Raw genomic sequence first — 17940 nt, forward strand, 5'->3', positions numbered from 1 at the left:
AAAATCAGCCTGGGTTATCCAAGTGGGCCTAATGTGGTCACAAGGGCTATAGGAGGAAGCAGGAGGGTCATTTTCAGAGACAAAAATGTAAGAAAGGAAGCAGAGGTGGGAGTGGATTAATGGTTGCCTTTGAAGACCAAGTTGTGCACTAGCCAAAGAATGGGGTGGTCTTTGGAAGCTGCAAAATCCAGGGACACTAGAGCTTCTAGAAAGAAAAATAGTCCTGCTGACGCCTTTATTTTAACCCTGTCAGATCCATTTTAGACTCCTGACCTTCAGAGCTGTAAGAGAATACATGCGTATTCTTTTAAATCACTAAGTTTATCAAGTTTGCAAGTTCTTATAGCATCAGTAGAAAACAAATGCAGATTCCTAGTTTATAAGTTATCAGATAAATATTAGATAGATTAAATATTTAAATGGGAGCACCACACACACACACACACACACACACACACACAAACAAGACAAAACCTGTGAGGGGAGTAGAATTTTCTTTCTTCAAAGTCAGAGGATAGCATTTTAAAAAGCCTCTCTATACAGAAAAAAAACAAAACAAAACAAAACAACAAAACAACAAAAGCCAAAAACCTAAAAATCAAATTAAAATGCAAATTACAAAGTGGAAAATTATTTGAAGTGTCTAAAATGGACAGAGAATTATCTTTGAATGGTGAAGTTAAGGATGATTTTCTACAATGAATGCGCATTACTATTTTGTAAAGAAGATAGGTATTTGAGCAGAAATTCTGTTATTGTAGCAGTTACATTAAAAATGAGCTATAGGCACTTCACCAAAAAAGATATAGGGATGGCAAATTAATACATGAAAAGATGCCCACATCATTAATCACCAGACAAATGCAAATTAAAAGTAGAATGAAATACTATTGCATAACAATTAGATGGGTTAAATTAAGTAGACTGACCATCCCAAGTGTTGACAAGGACCTAGAGCTGAAAGGAATGTAAAATTGCACAATTACTTTAGAAAACTTTGACCATTTCTTAAAACTTGGTCATATTTAGACCTACCATATTATCTGGCTATCCCACTCCCAGGTCTTTTCCCAAAAGGAGTGAAACCGTGTGCCCATACAGAGATTTACATTCCACTGCTTACAGTGGTTTTATTTTTAATACCCTCAAAGTGGAGACGACCTAAATTCCCACCAGCAGGTTTATGGATAAGCAAATGATAATATGTCCATGTGTAGGAACACTATTCAGCAATAAAAAGGAAGGATACATACAACAATGTGGGTTAGTATCAAAATAATTTCACTGCACAAAAAAAGCCACATCAAAAGGAAAGAATGAGTACACACTCTATGGTGCCATCATAACATTCTAGAAAATACTAGCAAATCTATAGTGACAGAGCAGTGGTGGTTCTGAGGTTGGGGCCGAGTGGAGAGGGCGGTGGTGTACCCGAGACCCTCAGAGGTGATGGAGATAGTCACTACCTTGATTGTGAGACTGATTTTGTAGATATACATGTATGTCGAAGCCTATTCATTTATACGTTTTGAATACATGCAGTTTGTTGTATGTCCATTATACCTTAATAAAGTGTTGTGTAGACGTGCCTTGACCTTGAAAAGAGAGAGAAGAAATGTACATGCCTATCACTAAGTGAAAGAAGCCGACCAGAGAAGGCCACACACTGTACGATACTAACTGTATGACATTCTGGAAAAGGCAAAACTATGGAGTTCGTAAAAAGATCAGTGGTTGCCAAGGGTCGGGGAGTGAGAGATCAGGAGGTAAAAGCACAAGGATTTTGGTGGCAATGGAACTATTCTGTAGGACCGGATACCCACTGTGGTGGTGGGCACAAGTCACTACACATTTGTCCACACCCGATTAATATATGACACCTATGGACTTTGGATGATTATTATCTCAGTGTAGGTTTGTTGGAACCCATTTCCCACTCTGGTGTGAGAAATCTCTGTACTTCTTCAGTTCAAATTTTCTGTGAACCTAAAATGGCTCTCTATAAGATAATGTTTATTTTTTAAAAAATGGCTTGAACAACTGAGATATTTGTTGTCTCTCTCTCGTGTCAGGGGCCCGGAGGTGGGGGTGGGGGAGGAGCTTTAGTACAGAACTGAGTGTACAACACTGAAGGCTTCGTATTGAGAAAGCAGGAATGATCCAGATCTTTCATTGTAAAGGAAGTCGCTCGGATGATCGCAGAGAAACACTTGGGACACCACTCTGAGACTAAAAGGAGAGACTTTTGGAGCTGAGACCATACAACTGGACTCCTGGGGCAGAATTCTCTTGTTCACTCCACATTGGAAACTTACGACCTCTAATGGGTTGGTCAGGAGAGGCTACTGCCATTTTTAAGGGACTAAGAGTTACTCAATGGACAAAATGACAGCACTTGGTCTATGCCAGGCCTGGGAGTCTCACAACACACCCACTCCCCGCCTGGTTCTCCCGAGATCCCTGGGCTGGATGAATCACAAGTCTGATGCGAGCCTTGTATTTTCCATGCTTCCTGACTCATCAACCCCCAAATCATCTCCGGAGCAGAGATTCCTGATGGCAGGAGAAAGAATGTTTGATGCTCCCCATGCTAAAGTCGAACAGGAATTCAGCAGTGACTGATTGACTGCCCCTCGCCCCACCTGCAGGCAGCATCCCAGGGGCGCCCGTGGTCACCAGGCCCTGGCGTTGGAATCGGGATGGAGCCGCTGCCTATCCGGCCCTCTCAACCGTTGCTGTTGTGCAGCTGTTTATCTCAGGAGTACAGAGACTCTCAAACTGGCCAGCCCACTAATTGCAGACTTTCAAAGTCATTAAGGATGTTGAAGCTGACTCAGGTTGAAATTCCCAGCTGAGCATAGCTTTCTCATTGTCTGAGTTCCCTGGAAGCCCAGGAAGAAACCTTGGCAGCAAGCACCGAATGGCAGCCTCCCAGTCCTTTAACCTTAAGAGGCACCCACTTTAGTCTCTAAGGTCTGAGCCCAATTGGCTGCTATCATTCCAAAGCTTGGGCGCTGCAGCAGGGCTCACTGCGCTCCCTTGATGGCCTCCAGAGAGCTGGGGGTGCTTTGGTCTCCTCCTCCTGGTGCTGCTTCTAGCAGCTGCTCTCAGATATGCTCTCCACAAGCTGCCGACCCATCTCCCCAGACCCCCTCGCCTCCCTCCCCAAGGGGATTCAGCCCATCCTCAGTGGCTTTCCTTCTCCTCTCCTTATCTCACTTCCTCCTATCCTTGCTAGGGTTGATATGCTAAATTTTCTCTGTTCTTCAAAAACCCGTGGGGCGCCTGGGTGGCTCAGTTGGTTGAGCATCTGACTCTTGATTTCAGTTCAGGTCATGATCTCAGGGTTATGAGACTGAGCCTCATGTCAGGCTCAACACTCAGCTCAGAGTCTGCTTGAGATTCTCTCTCTCTCCACCTCTCCCCCCACCACCCCTGGCTCATGCTCACTCTCTCAATAAAATCTTTTTAAAAAATTGACTAATTAGCTAAAAAAACAAAACCAAACCACTGCTTCTGGACTGCTGTCTTCTCCCCTCTCATTTCTATCCCCAACACGACTACTAAGTCACCATGGGCTTGCCCTTCCCCTCCTCACCTCTGGTTCACTCCCAGCCCTCTGAGGAGATGGCTCTTCCAAGAGCACAGTGCCCTCCCAATCATCAAAGTCTAGGACCATTTCTTGGGCTGCTTCTTCCTCCCACCTTTGTGATTTCCAGCCTGCCTCTGGTTCTCCATTCTCAGGCCCATCCCTTTCTTGGGACCCCCAGCGTTGCTTCTGGATTACCCCATCAGGCACTCTTGCTGCAGTCTGGATCTTCTCATCAAATGAAAATATCTTACTTCAATGGCGCTATTCACCTTCAGGGCTGAGTGGGCCCCCTGATGCGAAGCCTGTGGAGGCTGTGCTTCTGGCAGGCTTACCTGCGTCATTTGTGACCGTTTGTTTCTGGCCACTTCGCTTCAGACACATTCAGATTTTTGCAACTCTCTAATTTGTCTCCATGCATTTATTTGCATGTGCATTTTTTTCTGTCCAGAAGCTTCTCTTCCCGCCTCCCCTCCCCCTAACCCTTCCCAAGGTTAAGACTTGCCTCTTGGCCTCACTGGAGGCAGTTGTGCTCCTGAAGTCTTCTCTGAATGTGTTCTGTGAGCTTGATGAATCAACAGAAGCCCTGGCCCTTTGAGTTCCAGGAGGGTACTCTGTAGCCCAGTACACACAAACCCAGCCCCTCACACTGCTGCTTTTCTCTTTGTGCCCTGTCTCCCTCCGAAAATCCATTTGGTCCCAGAGTTTCAACGTGCCTCTCAATTCAACAGAAATATTCTGGATGCTATGCTGCAGGCACTCTCCTAGCTAATTCTCAGCTCTCTATCTTTATCCCTCATATCTTCTCCTAAGCCCAGGACCAGAGTCCATCTGGATATCTATCTGGGACCTTATTTTTCCAGCTACATTCCCTATGAACCCCCATGCTCTACAGGGTTCAGGTGGAAAATTTTGATCATCACAGATTCCTTTCCTTTCTCTCTCCTACTTCCAATTCTGTCCATTCATTCTCCATGGCCTAAACAAGCAAAACCCTATATTTTGTCCTTCCTTTCCATTGCTCAGATCTGGCTCTGATGGTTAATTTTCTGAGTCAGTTTGATTAGTTCCTAGAAATTTGGTCAAATACTAATCTAGATGTTGGTGTGAGGGTATTTTTCAGATAAGATTAACATTTAAGTCAGTAAATGTTGAGTAGATTAGGCTGTGAGTGGGCCTCATCCAATCAGTTGAAGACTTTAAGAGGGGAAAAGGCTGAGGTGCTCCAAGAAAGAGGGAATCTGCCTGCAATTAACCTTTGAAGTTACATCATCTCTAACTTGGGGCTTCCGCCTATTGTTCACCCTGCCATTTCGGTACTTGTCAGGCCCCACAACTATGTGGGTCAATTCTTTAAGATAAACCTCTTTCTCTCTTCATACACATACTCCCCCTTTTAGTTTCATTTCTCTGGAGAACTGACTAATGCACTGGTCCTACCTCCTGACTCAGTTCCCTGACCCCTGTACCCACTCCCCTCCAAATCACTCCATTGTGCTTACTCTTTTTTTTTTTTTTTTTTTTGGTAATGTTAATTTGCTCACAACATTCACTGGGTCCCTGTTGTTCATGATAGATAGCTATGTCTCCCAAACATCAAAACATCATACATTCGGGCAACTTCACCAGGATGTTTGACCTGAGTTTTCTTTTTCTGTTTTGTTTTGTTTTTGACTTAAGTTTTCACTGACCCATCTACCCACTTGTTTATATTTTTCTTTCTATCAACCGTTTTGCATTTTGGCAAGAATCCATGAATGTTAAGATGAAAACCTCCTCTAGTTATATTATGGGTCTCAGTTGAAAGGTGAAGAACAATTTTATGGAAGGGTTTTGAGGCTTCCCTAACTCCCTCAAACCACAGAAGCTGATCCTCTTGCCCTGGAAGCTAAATCTCCAAGATGGTAAGAATGAAATGTGTTACCCAGACAATTGCACCTGTCTTGGGTCACCGGTGCAGAGGTGGCTCCTTCCTGCCTCTGAGACCGTAGATAGTAGTGGCAATGCTAAAGATTGTCACCATCCTCTTGCTGGGGGACGGGTAAGGAGAAGAGGACAGAGGAAAGAAAATCCTCTACATTTTCATAATTCGCTCTCCTGTGTTTGAAAATGCCTTATTTCATTGTTTTCTAGAATTGATTTCTGGAACCCCCCCCCTCTGAGGAAAATACTGGAAAAAAATTATCCCTTTTGTCAATATTATGACTTAGTCATTTTGTGGGGGAAATAGAGATGTTGATTCATGGTGATGTGACCCTCCTGTCACTTCTAGTTCCTTTTTCTCTGTTGTATATCAAAACTCCGAGTCCCCGGGAAGGGTTATTCTGCACTCAAAGAAGAACCTGAGAGGAACCTGTAAGTAAACTTTTCGAATATTTTGTTACTGGGATTGCTTTTTTTAATGAAAAAAATAAAAATAAAAAACCAAAAAACTAAATTGGAAAAAACAGTTGAGACCAGAGGACACTTTAGCTCCTCCTCTAACCCAGGCATTTTATCTGTGTACAGAAATACCGGAAAGAAATGTCTGTTAATGCTGGCCTGAGAGATCTGAATACCCTCATCTCAGGGAGGACCGCAGCGTGACCATCCTCTTAACAGAGCAGCTTGGGTTAACCTGCCCATTCCCCAGCTTTTGAAGAATTGACCCTGTGGGCCAAGCCTCCGGGGAGTGGCGAGGAGCAGGCCTGACACAGCCCTGGCGAGGGACGGCTGCCAGGTCTTGCTGCCGATGCCTCTGCATGACAGACTGAATTGTTCCCTAAATGCCCTTCTGTTTACCTGGTAGCTTTCATTAATCTTTCTTTTCTTGTGTGTGAAGTTTGCTTTTACAGAGGAAGGCCTTTACTGGCTTTCCCAAGGCAAGAGCGATGAAAAGAAGTGAAGGATTCATTCCTATCTCAAAAGGAGGCCTCTCTGTGCCTGCTCAAGCTATTTTGGCAGCCTGAAAGAAGGTTATGTTCCCAACCAAATGATAAGTTTCCAAGAGGGGAGGGAAGAAAGAAAGAAAGAAGAAAGAAAGAAAGAAAGAAAGAAAAAGAAAGAAGAAAGAAAGAAAGAAAGAAAGAAAGAAAGAAAGAAAGAAAGAAAGAAGGAGGGAGGGAGGAAGGAAGGGAAGGAAGGGTCCAGAAACCCTCCATTCTTCCACTGTCCCACTTACAGGTACCGGGCTGGAAAATGCTAGCACCCAGAGCCAGATCTGCTGCTCTCCTGTGCCTTTCATTTCAGACTGTTGGGCTAGCAGGAGCTTTAGGACTCCTCTAGCCCAAGGGAGCTGTGGTCCTGAGAGGTGAAGTGACCGACCCAAGGTCACACAGCTCTTCTGGTGGAAGGAGCCTAGGCACAGGTCTCCTATCTCCCCGCCCTGTGCTCTTTTCCTGTTCCACCTTGACCTTTGTCCCAATTTCCTTTCAAATCAGAGTCCCATCAAGTCCTAAAGATCGTGAGAGAGGTGCATGGGTGGGTAGGTTCCCACAGGGAATGAGCAGAGCTGGCTGGAGGAGCAGGGAAAGAATAAAGGGACCAGCAGTCTGGGTTTACTCCCTCCCCTGCACCCCCCCCCCCCCGCCCTCCCCCAGTGTCTACAGACTGCATCTGGGCTTGTGAAGCATAAGTCATTGGCTTCTGCCTGGGGAGCAGGGGCAGAATGTGCTGCTCGCACTTAATGGAAATTTGGGGATGTGAGGCGAGGCGACTGCTCCACTACTAGGGAAAGAGGGGAGCAGTAGGACAGTGCCCGCGATCCTGATCTCTAGCTCTTTCCACAAGGGAGTCCACCTTGATTTCTCCTGCACTTGCACTGCAGTTTCTGCTTGCCAGCCCCGGAGCGGCACTGGTCATATGCATCTCCAATATCCCCCAACCTAGAAAGCTCCTGGGATAGGCCATTTGTTGGGAGGCTCTAGTTATCATCTCATGGCTGCATCTGTCCTGGCTGCTGCCTGGGCCTCGTATGTGAAGCAAGGATGCGTTACCCCTTGAGATCAGGTCTGTGCTCAAAGGACGGTGCTCAGGAATGTTGGACCCCTTGACTCCCCCAACAAAGCAGACAAGCAAGACTCTGGGCTGGGGACTGAGGGACTCTGCTGCCTCTGACATTTAACACACACACACACACACACACACACACACACACACACACGGAAAACAGTTGAGGCCACTGTGTATGCACCTCACAGCCCGTGTTTGCTAGTGCATACAGGGCTGGTGGGGAAGCCTGGCCACTGCTGTTTCCCATGGCAACAGCTCAGATCTGCATGAAAGCAGATAAGTGTGGGCTCAGGCTGGCTATGCAAGCTGCACAGGCTGCGTGGCTTCTTGGCTTGGACCACAGGCTCCTCATCACATGCCCTGCTCCCTTCCCTGCTCCCTCCCACCCAGCCACACAGAAATGACTTTAATCCACAGCAGAGAAATGGGGGTCCTCAGGGATCCTCTCCCGTGGGCTCCAGCTGTACTGCTCCCACCCAGGGTGTGGTGCCAACTATAGTTCAGGGGGAAAGGCAGGAACCTGGTAATTAGTCTTGGAATATTACTGTTGGTAGAAGCAAGAAGCAGGTACTCTGTCCTGGGGAGACAAGGCTGGGGAGTCAGACAATAAACGTTATTGGTAACAGAGGTGGAGGCGAAACAAAGAGAAATTGCAGGTGTAAGGGATCAGGTTTGCCTTTTAGGGGCTCCAGGAAGAGAGGGAGGAAATGGCTCCATCTAGGAAGCACAGAGAAAGGAATAAAGTTAGAGACCCTTGGGCAAAAATAAATATTCCCAAGGCATAGAGAAAAACCTTTATGCATGAGACTGGAAACTGGCCTCCAGCATGATTTTAAATGTCCCAGGGGATAAAAAAGAAGGAAAGGCAATTCAGACAGTGGAAAAGAGGAAGCAAGAGGGAAGGAGGGGTGCAGAGCAGAGAGGAGGAAGCAATGAGGAATTCAGAGACCAAGGTTTTCAAACTGCCAGTCAGTGGTCCAAAACCAGTCAGAGTATTTAAAAACCATTTGAGCCAAGTTTGTTGTTGTTTTTTAAACAACAGGGAGATGTCACCCTCCAAAATCTATATTTCTGGCTTCTTTTGAAAAAAAAAAATCAGAAAATGTGGCCACTCTGGGTCTCCATACAGCCTTGCAGTAAATCTGCTGGGATGGAGGCTGCTATCCCTATAACTGAACCTGAAGCCTGGGCTCTCCAGTCCCCAAGACCCACTGCCCATTCCTCCACATCCCTTACCCTAAGAAGTACCTGTACCTTCTGATTTCCTTTATTCTTGATGCTGCTTGTTTGACACTTGTAGCTATTTAAAAGCTGAGTGCTGCCCACACTGCCCTGATTTTCCAGCACAGGACAGCCTGACCTTGACTCTCAGGGCAATAGAGAGTGTGGGCACCAGCACTGAATGTATCTCTTGGCTCCCTGGTCCTGGGAGAGAGGGCTTTCTGAGTTGAGAATGAGGGCCCGGTGGCCCAGACCTCAGACCAGGAAGCCTGACACCAAATGGGCTGGATTAAGAGATGAGTAAGTCTGAGCCTGATGCTGGCTGGAATATGAAGCAGGACAGAGCTGAGCAGAAGGGTGAGCCTAGGGAAAAGAGATCCACAGTCAGCTCTGGAGGGCTCAACAGGCTGTGCTGGCAGAGGGTGGGGGGCACCAGATGCAGATGGCAGTGCGAGGAGAGCTTATGCCAGCATTGTTAAATCCGCATTTCAGGATGCATGCATGATTGGGACTCTGGGTATATATTCCAAACAAATGTAGAAGCTGCTGCCTTTGAAGATCATTTCAAGAAAGTCTGGAAAGCTGCTCATCCTGAACCCTCAGTGCCACTTAAATGTGGGTTAGATTCCTGGCTCCTCCACTTGTTAGTTTGTGACCCCGGTGGAGTTATTGGATCTCTCTGAGCTTCAGTTCCCTCATCTAAAATATATAGATATAGCAATATCTATAATATCTAGAGCTGTGAAGATTAGAAATCATGAACATCAGATGCTAAAACAGTGGCCAGGCACTTGATTTACAAATTGATAGCTATTACCTATTGTTATCAGATTGCTAAGTCTCGGAGACACAGGCTATAGTTTGTCCACTTTTCTATTTTTTTTTCACTTTTCTAATTATGTATTTGCCTGAAGGCAAATTTGGTATGTGGGGAATTTTAACTCCATTACCTAAGAACATTGGTAAGGATTTTTTTTTAAAGATTTTATTTATTCATGGGAGACACATACACACACACACACACACAGAGAGAGAGAGAGAGAGGCAGAGACACAGGCAGAGGGAGAAGGAGGCCCCATGCAGGGAGCCCGATGTGGGACTCGATCCCAGGGCCCCGGAATCACGCCCTGAGCTGAAGGCAGATGCTCAACCACTGAGCCACCCAGGTGTCCCTGGTAAGGATTTTAAAACAGGGTTCATGAAAAGTCAGAGATGAGATGCTGATGTGACAGGAAAAGTGAAGAACTGGGGTCTCACCCCTAGTTCTGTCTCCAATGCTAAGACAGCCTCAGTGAGTCCCTTAGCCTCTTTGGATTTTTGTTTCTTCATCTGTGGAAACTGGCTGGCTAGGTGTCAATCCTCTAGAGCTCTAGAGCTGCAGAGCTGTGCTGTTCAACACAGTGATACCAGCCACATGCGACTTGTTAAATTTGAATTAATTAAAATTAAATAACGTTAAAAATTCAACTCCTCAGCCACATTGGCTCTATTTCAAGTGCTCAATCATTGCATACAGCTAGCACCGACTGTGTTGGACAGCTCGGATATAGAACATTTTCATCATCACAGGAAGTGCCATCAGACAGGGCTGAATTCAAGAGCTCACTAACCAATGTGTCTGGTCCTGAGATGAGCAGCATCAGCAACCTGGGAACTTGTCAGAAAGGCAAAGTCTCAGGGGCCACCCTAGGCCTTTAGAATTAAAATATGCATTTTCTTTTAAAGATTTTATTTATTTATTCATGACAAACAGAGAGAGAGAGAGAGAGGCAGAGACATAGGCAGAGGGAGAAGCAGGCTCCCTGCGGGGAGCCTGATGCAGGACTCAATCCCGGGACTCCAGGGTCACAACCTGAGCCAAAGGCAGATGCTTAACCGCTGAGCCACCCAGGTGCCCCCCAAATCTGCATTTTAACAAGGCTCGCCCAATGATCACATACTTAAGTTTAAGAAAGCTCTGATCTATAAGATTCATTTTCACACTAAAAATAAAATTTAGAGATCTGGGTATCTGCTTGACAAAGTCTTTGGGAAAGAAAGAAGCAATTGGCTTGTCCAAGTCCTGACTCACTGATCTGCCTCAAAGGAAAGAATTGAGGCCATCTGAGGAAAGTTCGGCAGGCAATCATACCTCTGCAGGAGAGGGGGAAGGAAGTCAGCAGCCATCTAAAGGGGACACAGAAGCAGTGCTGGGAAGGCCATGAATCCAGCTCCTGTTGCTATGCCTCCCGTGAACTCGAGGGCGTTCAGTCCTTGCCTGAAGACTTTCAGAAAATGGAAGTTCTCATTTTTTTTTTTTTTTTTTGTGGCAGCAAAAAAATAAGAAATGGGCTGCATTTACTGAGCACTTTCTGCTGGGTGGTCTTAAGAAGCTTGCTAAAGCTCCCCTTGTCAAACCTCACCAGGAAGTAGGTCACGCAGATCTTATATTCAAGTAGGGAAAATGCAAAACAGATTAGAGAAGAAATCAAGCCCATGTTCAACAGAGACAGGAAGGGCAGACTGACCACCAGCCTCTGGACAGGTGGCCCAAAGCCCTACTCTGTGGCTTGAGCTGTAAAATAGGACAGAATATAAAACTGGTGCAGCCACTATGGAAAACAGTATGGAGGTTCCTCAAGAAGGTAAAATTAGAGCTTCCCTAAGACCCAGCCATTGTACCACTAGGTATTTATCCAAAGGATACAAATATAGTGATTCGAAGGGGCACCTGATCCCCAATGTTTATAGTAGAAATGTCCACAAGAGCCAAAATATGGAAAGAGCCCAGGTATCCATTGATTGATGAATGAATTAAGAAGATGCAGTATATGGACACAATGGAATATTACCTAGCCATCAAAAAAAATGAAATCTTGCCATTTACATGGATGGAACTGGAAGGTATCATGCTAAGCAAAATAAGACAGCCAGAAAAAGAAAAATACCATGTGATTTCACTCATGTGTGGAATTTAAGAAACAAAACAGATGAACATAGGGGAAGGGAAGTAAAAATAAAATAAGATGAAAGCAGAGAGGAAGGAAAACCATAAGAGACTCTTAACTCTAGGGAACAAACTGAGAGTTGCTAGAGGGGAGGTAAATTGGGGGGATGGGGTAACTGGTGATGGGCATTAAGGAGTGCATGTGATGTGATGAGCACTGGGTGTTGTATGCAATGAGTCACTAAATTCTACCTCTGAAAATAAAATTTAAAAAAAAAAGAAATCAGTAAAATAGAAGAAGATGCATTCAGTCCTCTAGCTGCAGAAAGTTCCAGTGTCTTTTGGTGACATGCTGTTTTCAGTACAAAAACAAGGAGAGTAATATTAGATCTGTTGCTCATTAAGAAAACATGTGCCTCTTACAGGACAAAATTGCAGCAATATATCTTATTTAATTGATACTAGTTTTTATTGCCCAATACAGTTTTAATGTGTCCATAAATCTGTTTCTTGCATTCAGAGAAATAGCTGTATTAAGAACACACTATGCAAATATGAAGGCAAGAGAAGGGAAATATGAATCCAAAATACATATTATTAAATAATTTTTTAGGAAGCAAGCAAAATGGTACCTCATAGAGGATATTGGGGGTGAGGGGGAACCCAGCTGGGATTTCTAATTTGCTTTAGAGAAAAATCTGCTGATTTGAGACACAGCCTCACATGGCCAACTATCTTGATGCAGGGGAACAACATGATAGAAGTGGGTTTGTGATATACAGGTGAGCTCTTAAGTAGCCACTGGCAGAAAGTGTGACGGGTTTCCAGCAGAGACATGCTGGGCTGAGTGTCCTGTCACATAACCTGGAGTGGTGGAATTGGCCATGCTGCAGGGGGCAGGGAGCTGGCCCAGGGGGCCGGGGGACTGGGTCTGAATTCCACTGTACCACCAATTGTGCGATTGCTGAAGATTTCAGTGAGCCCTCTGAGCCTCAGTTTCTGTATGAAATGCAAAGAACATTGGTTTCCAGAGGCTTGCAGGAGGATGCAGGGAGATGCTTTACATAAAGTGAACAGAATAGGCAGTTAATACCTATGAGTGGATCATGTAGTCAAATAATGGTTTGGGGTCAAATCCAAAGCTGTGACAAAGTGAAGGGGGCCAATGTGCGGCTCGGATGTAGGGTGTCCTCCTGCGGCTCACCGCTGGCTGCTGCCGTCCTCTCGGCCAGGCCACGAAGCACTTCTGACTCGGGCTGGCAGTGCTGGGGAAGGGTCAGGAGTTCAGGAGCCCTTTGGTGATTTCCAGGGGTCAGAGTGGACTGGGAGTGGGGTCAGTGAGTGGAGCACAGCCGACCTCTAAACCAACCTCAGACTCTAAAAGGAGGCAGGCATGTAGGAAGAAAGAGCTATGTTCCTTCCTGGTCCCTGTTCCAATGACGATCTCAATTCCCCCTCCGGATAGAGTTGAGAACATCCTCTTATGTGGGATTCTGCATCTCCCATGAAGCCAGTCAGTCCCACATGGAAAGGACCCTTCTTCAACAGTTGCAGGGACAGGAGCAGAGAGAGAGAGGGAGAAGCATGCTCCCCACTGAGTAGGGAGACTGACACGGGGCTTGATCCCAGGACTTTGGGATCATGACCTGAACCAAAGACAGATGCTTAACCGACTCAGCCACCAGGTGCCCCTCCAGATCTCTTTCTGTGCTGAGCATCTCCACCCTCTATGTTATTGCAGGAGAAGCATCCACAGGTTTGTTCCTTACCTGCCCATTTCCCTGTCACATTAACCTCATTCAGCCTGAACACAAAAAGAATCATTTCTTCACCATGAGTTGCTCAGTGCATGCCTACTAGCCAGGGCCTGGACGCGTCTCGCACACCGGGTTTCATCCGACGTCTCAAACAGTGGCCAGCTGCTCCAGAAATCCAGCCCCATCATATCTGATGTGAGGAGGGATGCATTTGACTGTGTTTAAAAACCGATCAGTGTCTTCATTAACATCCCATACATATGCTATAATGCTCATTAGATATTTTCATGCTAATCAAGAGAGACACATCTCTGAGTGCATGACTGACAGGGTGGTAGCAGCCCCATAGCATTGTTTTAATTATGCCACATCTGGGGAAAAAGAAAGGATGATTAACTCAGTGACAAAATATTCTTATTTCCCTTTCAAGATCCTCGGGAGAGAATTGCCCTCAGAGTGTAGGGGCGGGCTGGAGAGGTGTGGGCAGGATGCAATTGTTTCAAAGCAGAGATAGGATGGCTTCAGCCCAGTGCCACGTTTAAGTTTGAATGTCCTTGGTATGCTTTCTGGTTGGCAAAATTAGAGCACAAGAAAATAGATGACTATCAAAAAGTGATCTTACATAATGTCGCGTATTGAAATTTCAGCCTATCCATCAGCTGAGAGTTTATTTCAATTATTAAGATCCGTGATACAATATTGCTGCTTTTATCTATTAACAATCCCTGCCTAATAAAGCAGCACAGAATCCAGTGGCTTAAAATAAATATTTATTATACTAAAGTATCTGATCAGCTGGTGGGCTGGCTGGTGACTGGCTGGTCTAGGATGGCCTCCTTCAGGTGTCTGGCAGCAGGCTGGCCATTGGCTGGTTATTGGTTGATGCAACTGACTAGCCATGTGCCTTTGTCATCCAGCAGCCCAACCTGGTGTGATAGATTGAATAATGTTCCCCCAGCCCCAAGATGCACAATGTCCTAATATGAAAAACCTGTTAGTATATTATCTCACATAGTGATAGAGACCCTATATACTAGATTAAGAACCTTGAGATGGGGAGATATCCTGGGTTAATGGAGTGGGCCCAATATAATTGCAAAGGTCCTTACAAAGGGAGGCATTCTGATTCTAGGATCAGAATCCTAGAAGATAGAAGGATGGAAGCAGAGGTCCCAGAAAAAAAGGTGCAACATTGCTGGCTTTGAGATGGAGGAGGAGTCCATGAGCCTCCAGAAACTACAAAAAGTGAGGAAATGGGTTCTCTCCTAGAGCCTCCAGAGAGTACACAGGTCTCCAGATCCATTTTAGATTTCTGATCTCCAGAACTGTAAGAGAATAAATATGTGTTTCTATAAGCCATTAAGCTTGTGGCAGTTTGTGACAGCAGCAGTAGGAGACTAACACACCCGGATTTGTTAAAAAGTTAGTAGTAGGGTTCCTGGAGAGAAGCAGGGGTGAATCATAGTCTCGGGATTCGCACACTGCCACCTCTGCCACTTTCTGTCATCACTTCTGTCACAAAGACATCATAGAACCATTACAAATCCAAGGGTTGGAGAAATATGACCTACCTCTTGATGGAAGAAGCTAAAAATGTCACATTGGAAGGGGTGTGGAGATAGAGATTGGCAAAGAAGTATGACCTTTTTTTGCTGCCAAGCTATGACCATGCCCTTTACAAAGTGATAGAGGACATTCAAAAACAACGTCTGGGGGATCCCTGGGTAGCGCAGCGGTTTGGCTCCTGCCTTTGGCCCAGGGCGCGATCCTGGAGACCCGAGATCGAGTCCCACGTCGGGCTCCCGGTGCGTGGAGCCTGCTTCTCCCTCTGCCTGTGTCTCTGCCTCTCTCTCTCTCTCTCTCTTTGTGACTATCATAAATAAATAAAAATTAAAAAAAAAAAAGAACAACGTCTTGACCCTGGTTTCTCTTTTATTTCCAGGGACACAGGGAGCATGGGTGTCTGGACCTCAGGCATTGGCATCTGCCTAAGTCTTTGGGGGTCATATGTGTCTCCAAGAAGCTCTGCATGGATGGACTTTATCCAACATTTGGGAGTTTGCTGTTTTGTTGCTTTCATTTCAGCGGGCCTCCTCTCTCTGGCCTTTTCCTGGTTTCGATCCTCATTCATAGTCTTCGGCACCTCCTGGGTGATCACTTGTGCTTTGCTCTGCTGCTCCAAGCATGCACGATGTTTTATTTTTCTCCTCTTCCTCTCTTGTGGTCTGCGGGAAGGCAGGAATGCTTTGATTGCAGCTGGCACAGGGATAGTAATCTTTGGACACGTGGAAAATATTTTTCACAACTTCAAAGGTCTCTTGGACAGTATGACTTGCAACCTAAGGGCAAAGAGCTTTTCCATACATTTTCCACTTTTGAAAAAATATATTGAAGCAATTCAGTGGATTTATGGGCTTGCCACTCACCCAAGTCTATTTGATGACCTTATTTCTTGGAACCAGACGCTGGCGGTCTCTCTTTTCAGTCCCAGTCAAGGCCTGGAGGCCCAGCTAAACGACACAAAAGGCAAAGTCCTGGGTGTCTTGTATCAGATGGTGACGGCATCAGAAGTATTGTCCTCCCTGGGACGGCAGGTACTTGCCCTAGCAGGGCTTTTGCTGGTGCTCCTTGGCACTGGCCTCTTCATGAAGCGATTTTTGGACCCTGGTGGTTGGAAGTTTGAGAACATCTTCATCACCAAACAATTTGTTCGCTTCGATGAAACGGAGAGGCAGCTGCAGAGGCCCTGTGTCCTTCCGCTGAATAAGAGGGAAAGGAAGAAATACGTGGTCGTCCCGTCTTTCTGGTTGTCTCCTAAAGAAAGGAAAAACCTGGGGCTGTTTTTCCTCCCCATACTCACCCACCTCTATGTCTGGGTGCTGTTTGCAGCCATAGATTATCTGCTATATCGGCTCATTTTCTCCGTGAGCAAACATTTCCAAAGCTTGCCAGGGCTCGAGGTCCACCTGAAACTATACAGAGAGGTAGGCACACAGGCACTCCTGGCCGTGTCCCGGCTGTTTGCTGGGTTGTGTTAAAAAAGACCATGAACCTCCCAAGGCAGGGCAGTGTCTCATTCATCTCTGGGTCCCCAGGATGGCACAGCGCCTGGCACGTGGAAGGAGCCCAATGATTGTCGGTCACATTGAAATGAAGCCCTGCCGTTGTTAGAGGCCGATCTCACCCTGAACATCTTTGATCACTGTTTCGGATTCCTGGGGCTGCAGTAACAAATTAACACACACGGGGCAATTCAAAACAACAAAAATGTATTCTGTTATCATTCTGGGGGTAAGCAGTCCAAAATCAGTCTCGCCTGGCTGAAATCAAGCATTGGCAGGGCCACACTCACTTCAGACTCTAGGGGACTCCGGCTTGGCTTCTTCCAGCTTCTGGTGGTTTGTCGGCTCTCCCTGGCTTGTGGCTGCACCCATCACCATCATTTCTGTCTTCACATGGTCTTGTCCTCTGTATGTGTAAAATCTCTCTCTGCTTCTGTCTTAAAGGATGACTGTGATTATGTTCGGGCTCACCAGAATAATCAGGGTAAATTCTCCATCTCAAGGTCCTAGACTTAGTCATTTCTGCCAAGTCCTTTTTTCCAGATAAAGTAACATTTCTAGATTTCCTGCATTAGGATCTTATATCTTGGTGGTGGGGGAGGGGGCATTTTTTAGCTTTCTCCAGTCAGCAAACACTGAAATGAAGGAATAGATGTCTCTGATGTGGCACATGAAGCTGGTTCTCAAGCAAGAGTACCTGGCGTAACCCTAAGGTCCTTCTTCCTCTCCCCGTGGTACCTATGCAAATTGACTTTGAGCACCTTCTGTGAATGAGAACTTTTCTTTGCATCTTGAGCCTTCACACAGCACAGGAGGCCTCCCAATGCATCAGCATAGCGTTTAAGAGGCTGGTCACTGAAAAAAAAGGGGGTGGCTGCTAAGTAACCAAATGTTTCTAGTGCTAGTACTGGTACTAGTGCTGGTCTTAGTACACGGTAATACCCACTGAAACAATGAAAACAGCTACCTTGTTTTTTTTAGGGCAGTGGTTCTCAACCAAAGGTGTGCTTTAAGCACTTCCTGGGATGGACACAGAGTCTCAGGCCTCAATTTACAGAGAATCTATCTTAAAAAGGAGAGTACCTTTAATGAGCTCTCCATGTGATTTCAGAGTAGGTAGTCCACAGATCACACTTTGAGATACTTTGGCTCAGGCGCCGAAAAGCAAGGGCCTTCTCAACCAGTGGTTCTGTACCGTGGCTGCACAGCATCATCGCCGTCAACCCAAGCAAGGGAACAAACACCCCAGGAACCAGATTTAAATGGATTGGGGTGAGCCGGGTTGGAGGGGGGTTGGGTTTAGAAACTCTCCAAGTAATTCAGATGTGTGGCCACAACGGAGAAACACTGATCTAAAGTCCACTCAAAAGAATGGAGCTGAAGGCCACTGGATGG

General features: G+C 45.9%; 1 protein-coding gene across 2 annotated transcripts in view; it reads left to right on the forward strand.

The window, feature by feature from the left end:
• Nucleotides 1–5906: 5906 nt before the first annotated feature.
• Nucleotides 5907–17940, forward strand: part of LOC112662379 (dendrocyte expressed seven transmembrane protein) — a 30263-nt gene continuing 18229 nt past the window's right edge. For both annotated transcript variants that reach the window (XR_004813318.2, XM_025450995.3), the window contains exons 1-2: nucleotides 5907–5944; nucleotides 15426–16467. Coding sequence is in view for 1 of the 2 variants with exons in the window: in XM_025450995.3 (XP_025306780.3) it covers nucleotides 15439–16467 (1029 nt within the window). In the remaining variant the exon portion in view is untranslated. The remainder of the gene's footprint in view (nucleotides 5945–15425; nucleotides 16468–17940) is intronic.

The sequence above is a fragment of the Canis lupus genome, chromosome 13, assembly GCF_003254725.2.
Source record: "Canis lupus dingo isolate Sandy chromosome 13, ASM325472v2, whole genome shotgun sequence".
Lineage (NCBI taxonomy): Eukaryota > Metazoa > Chordata > Mammalia > Carnivora > Canidae > Canis > Canis lupus.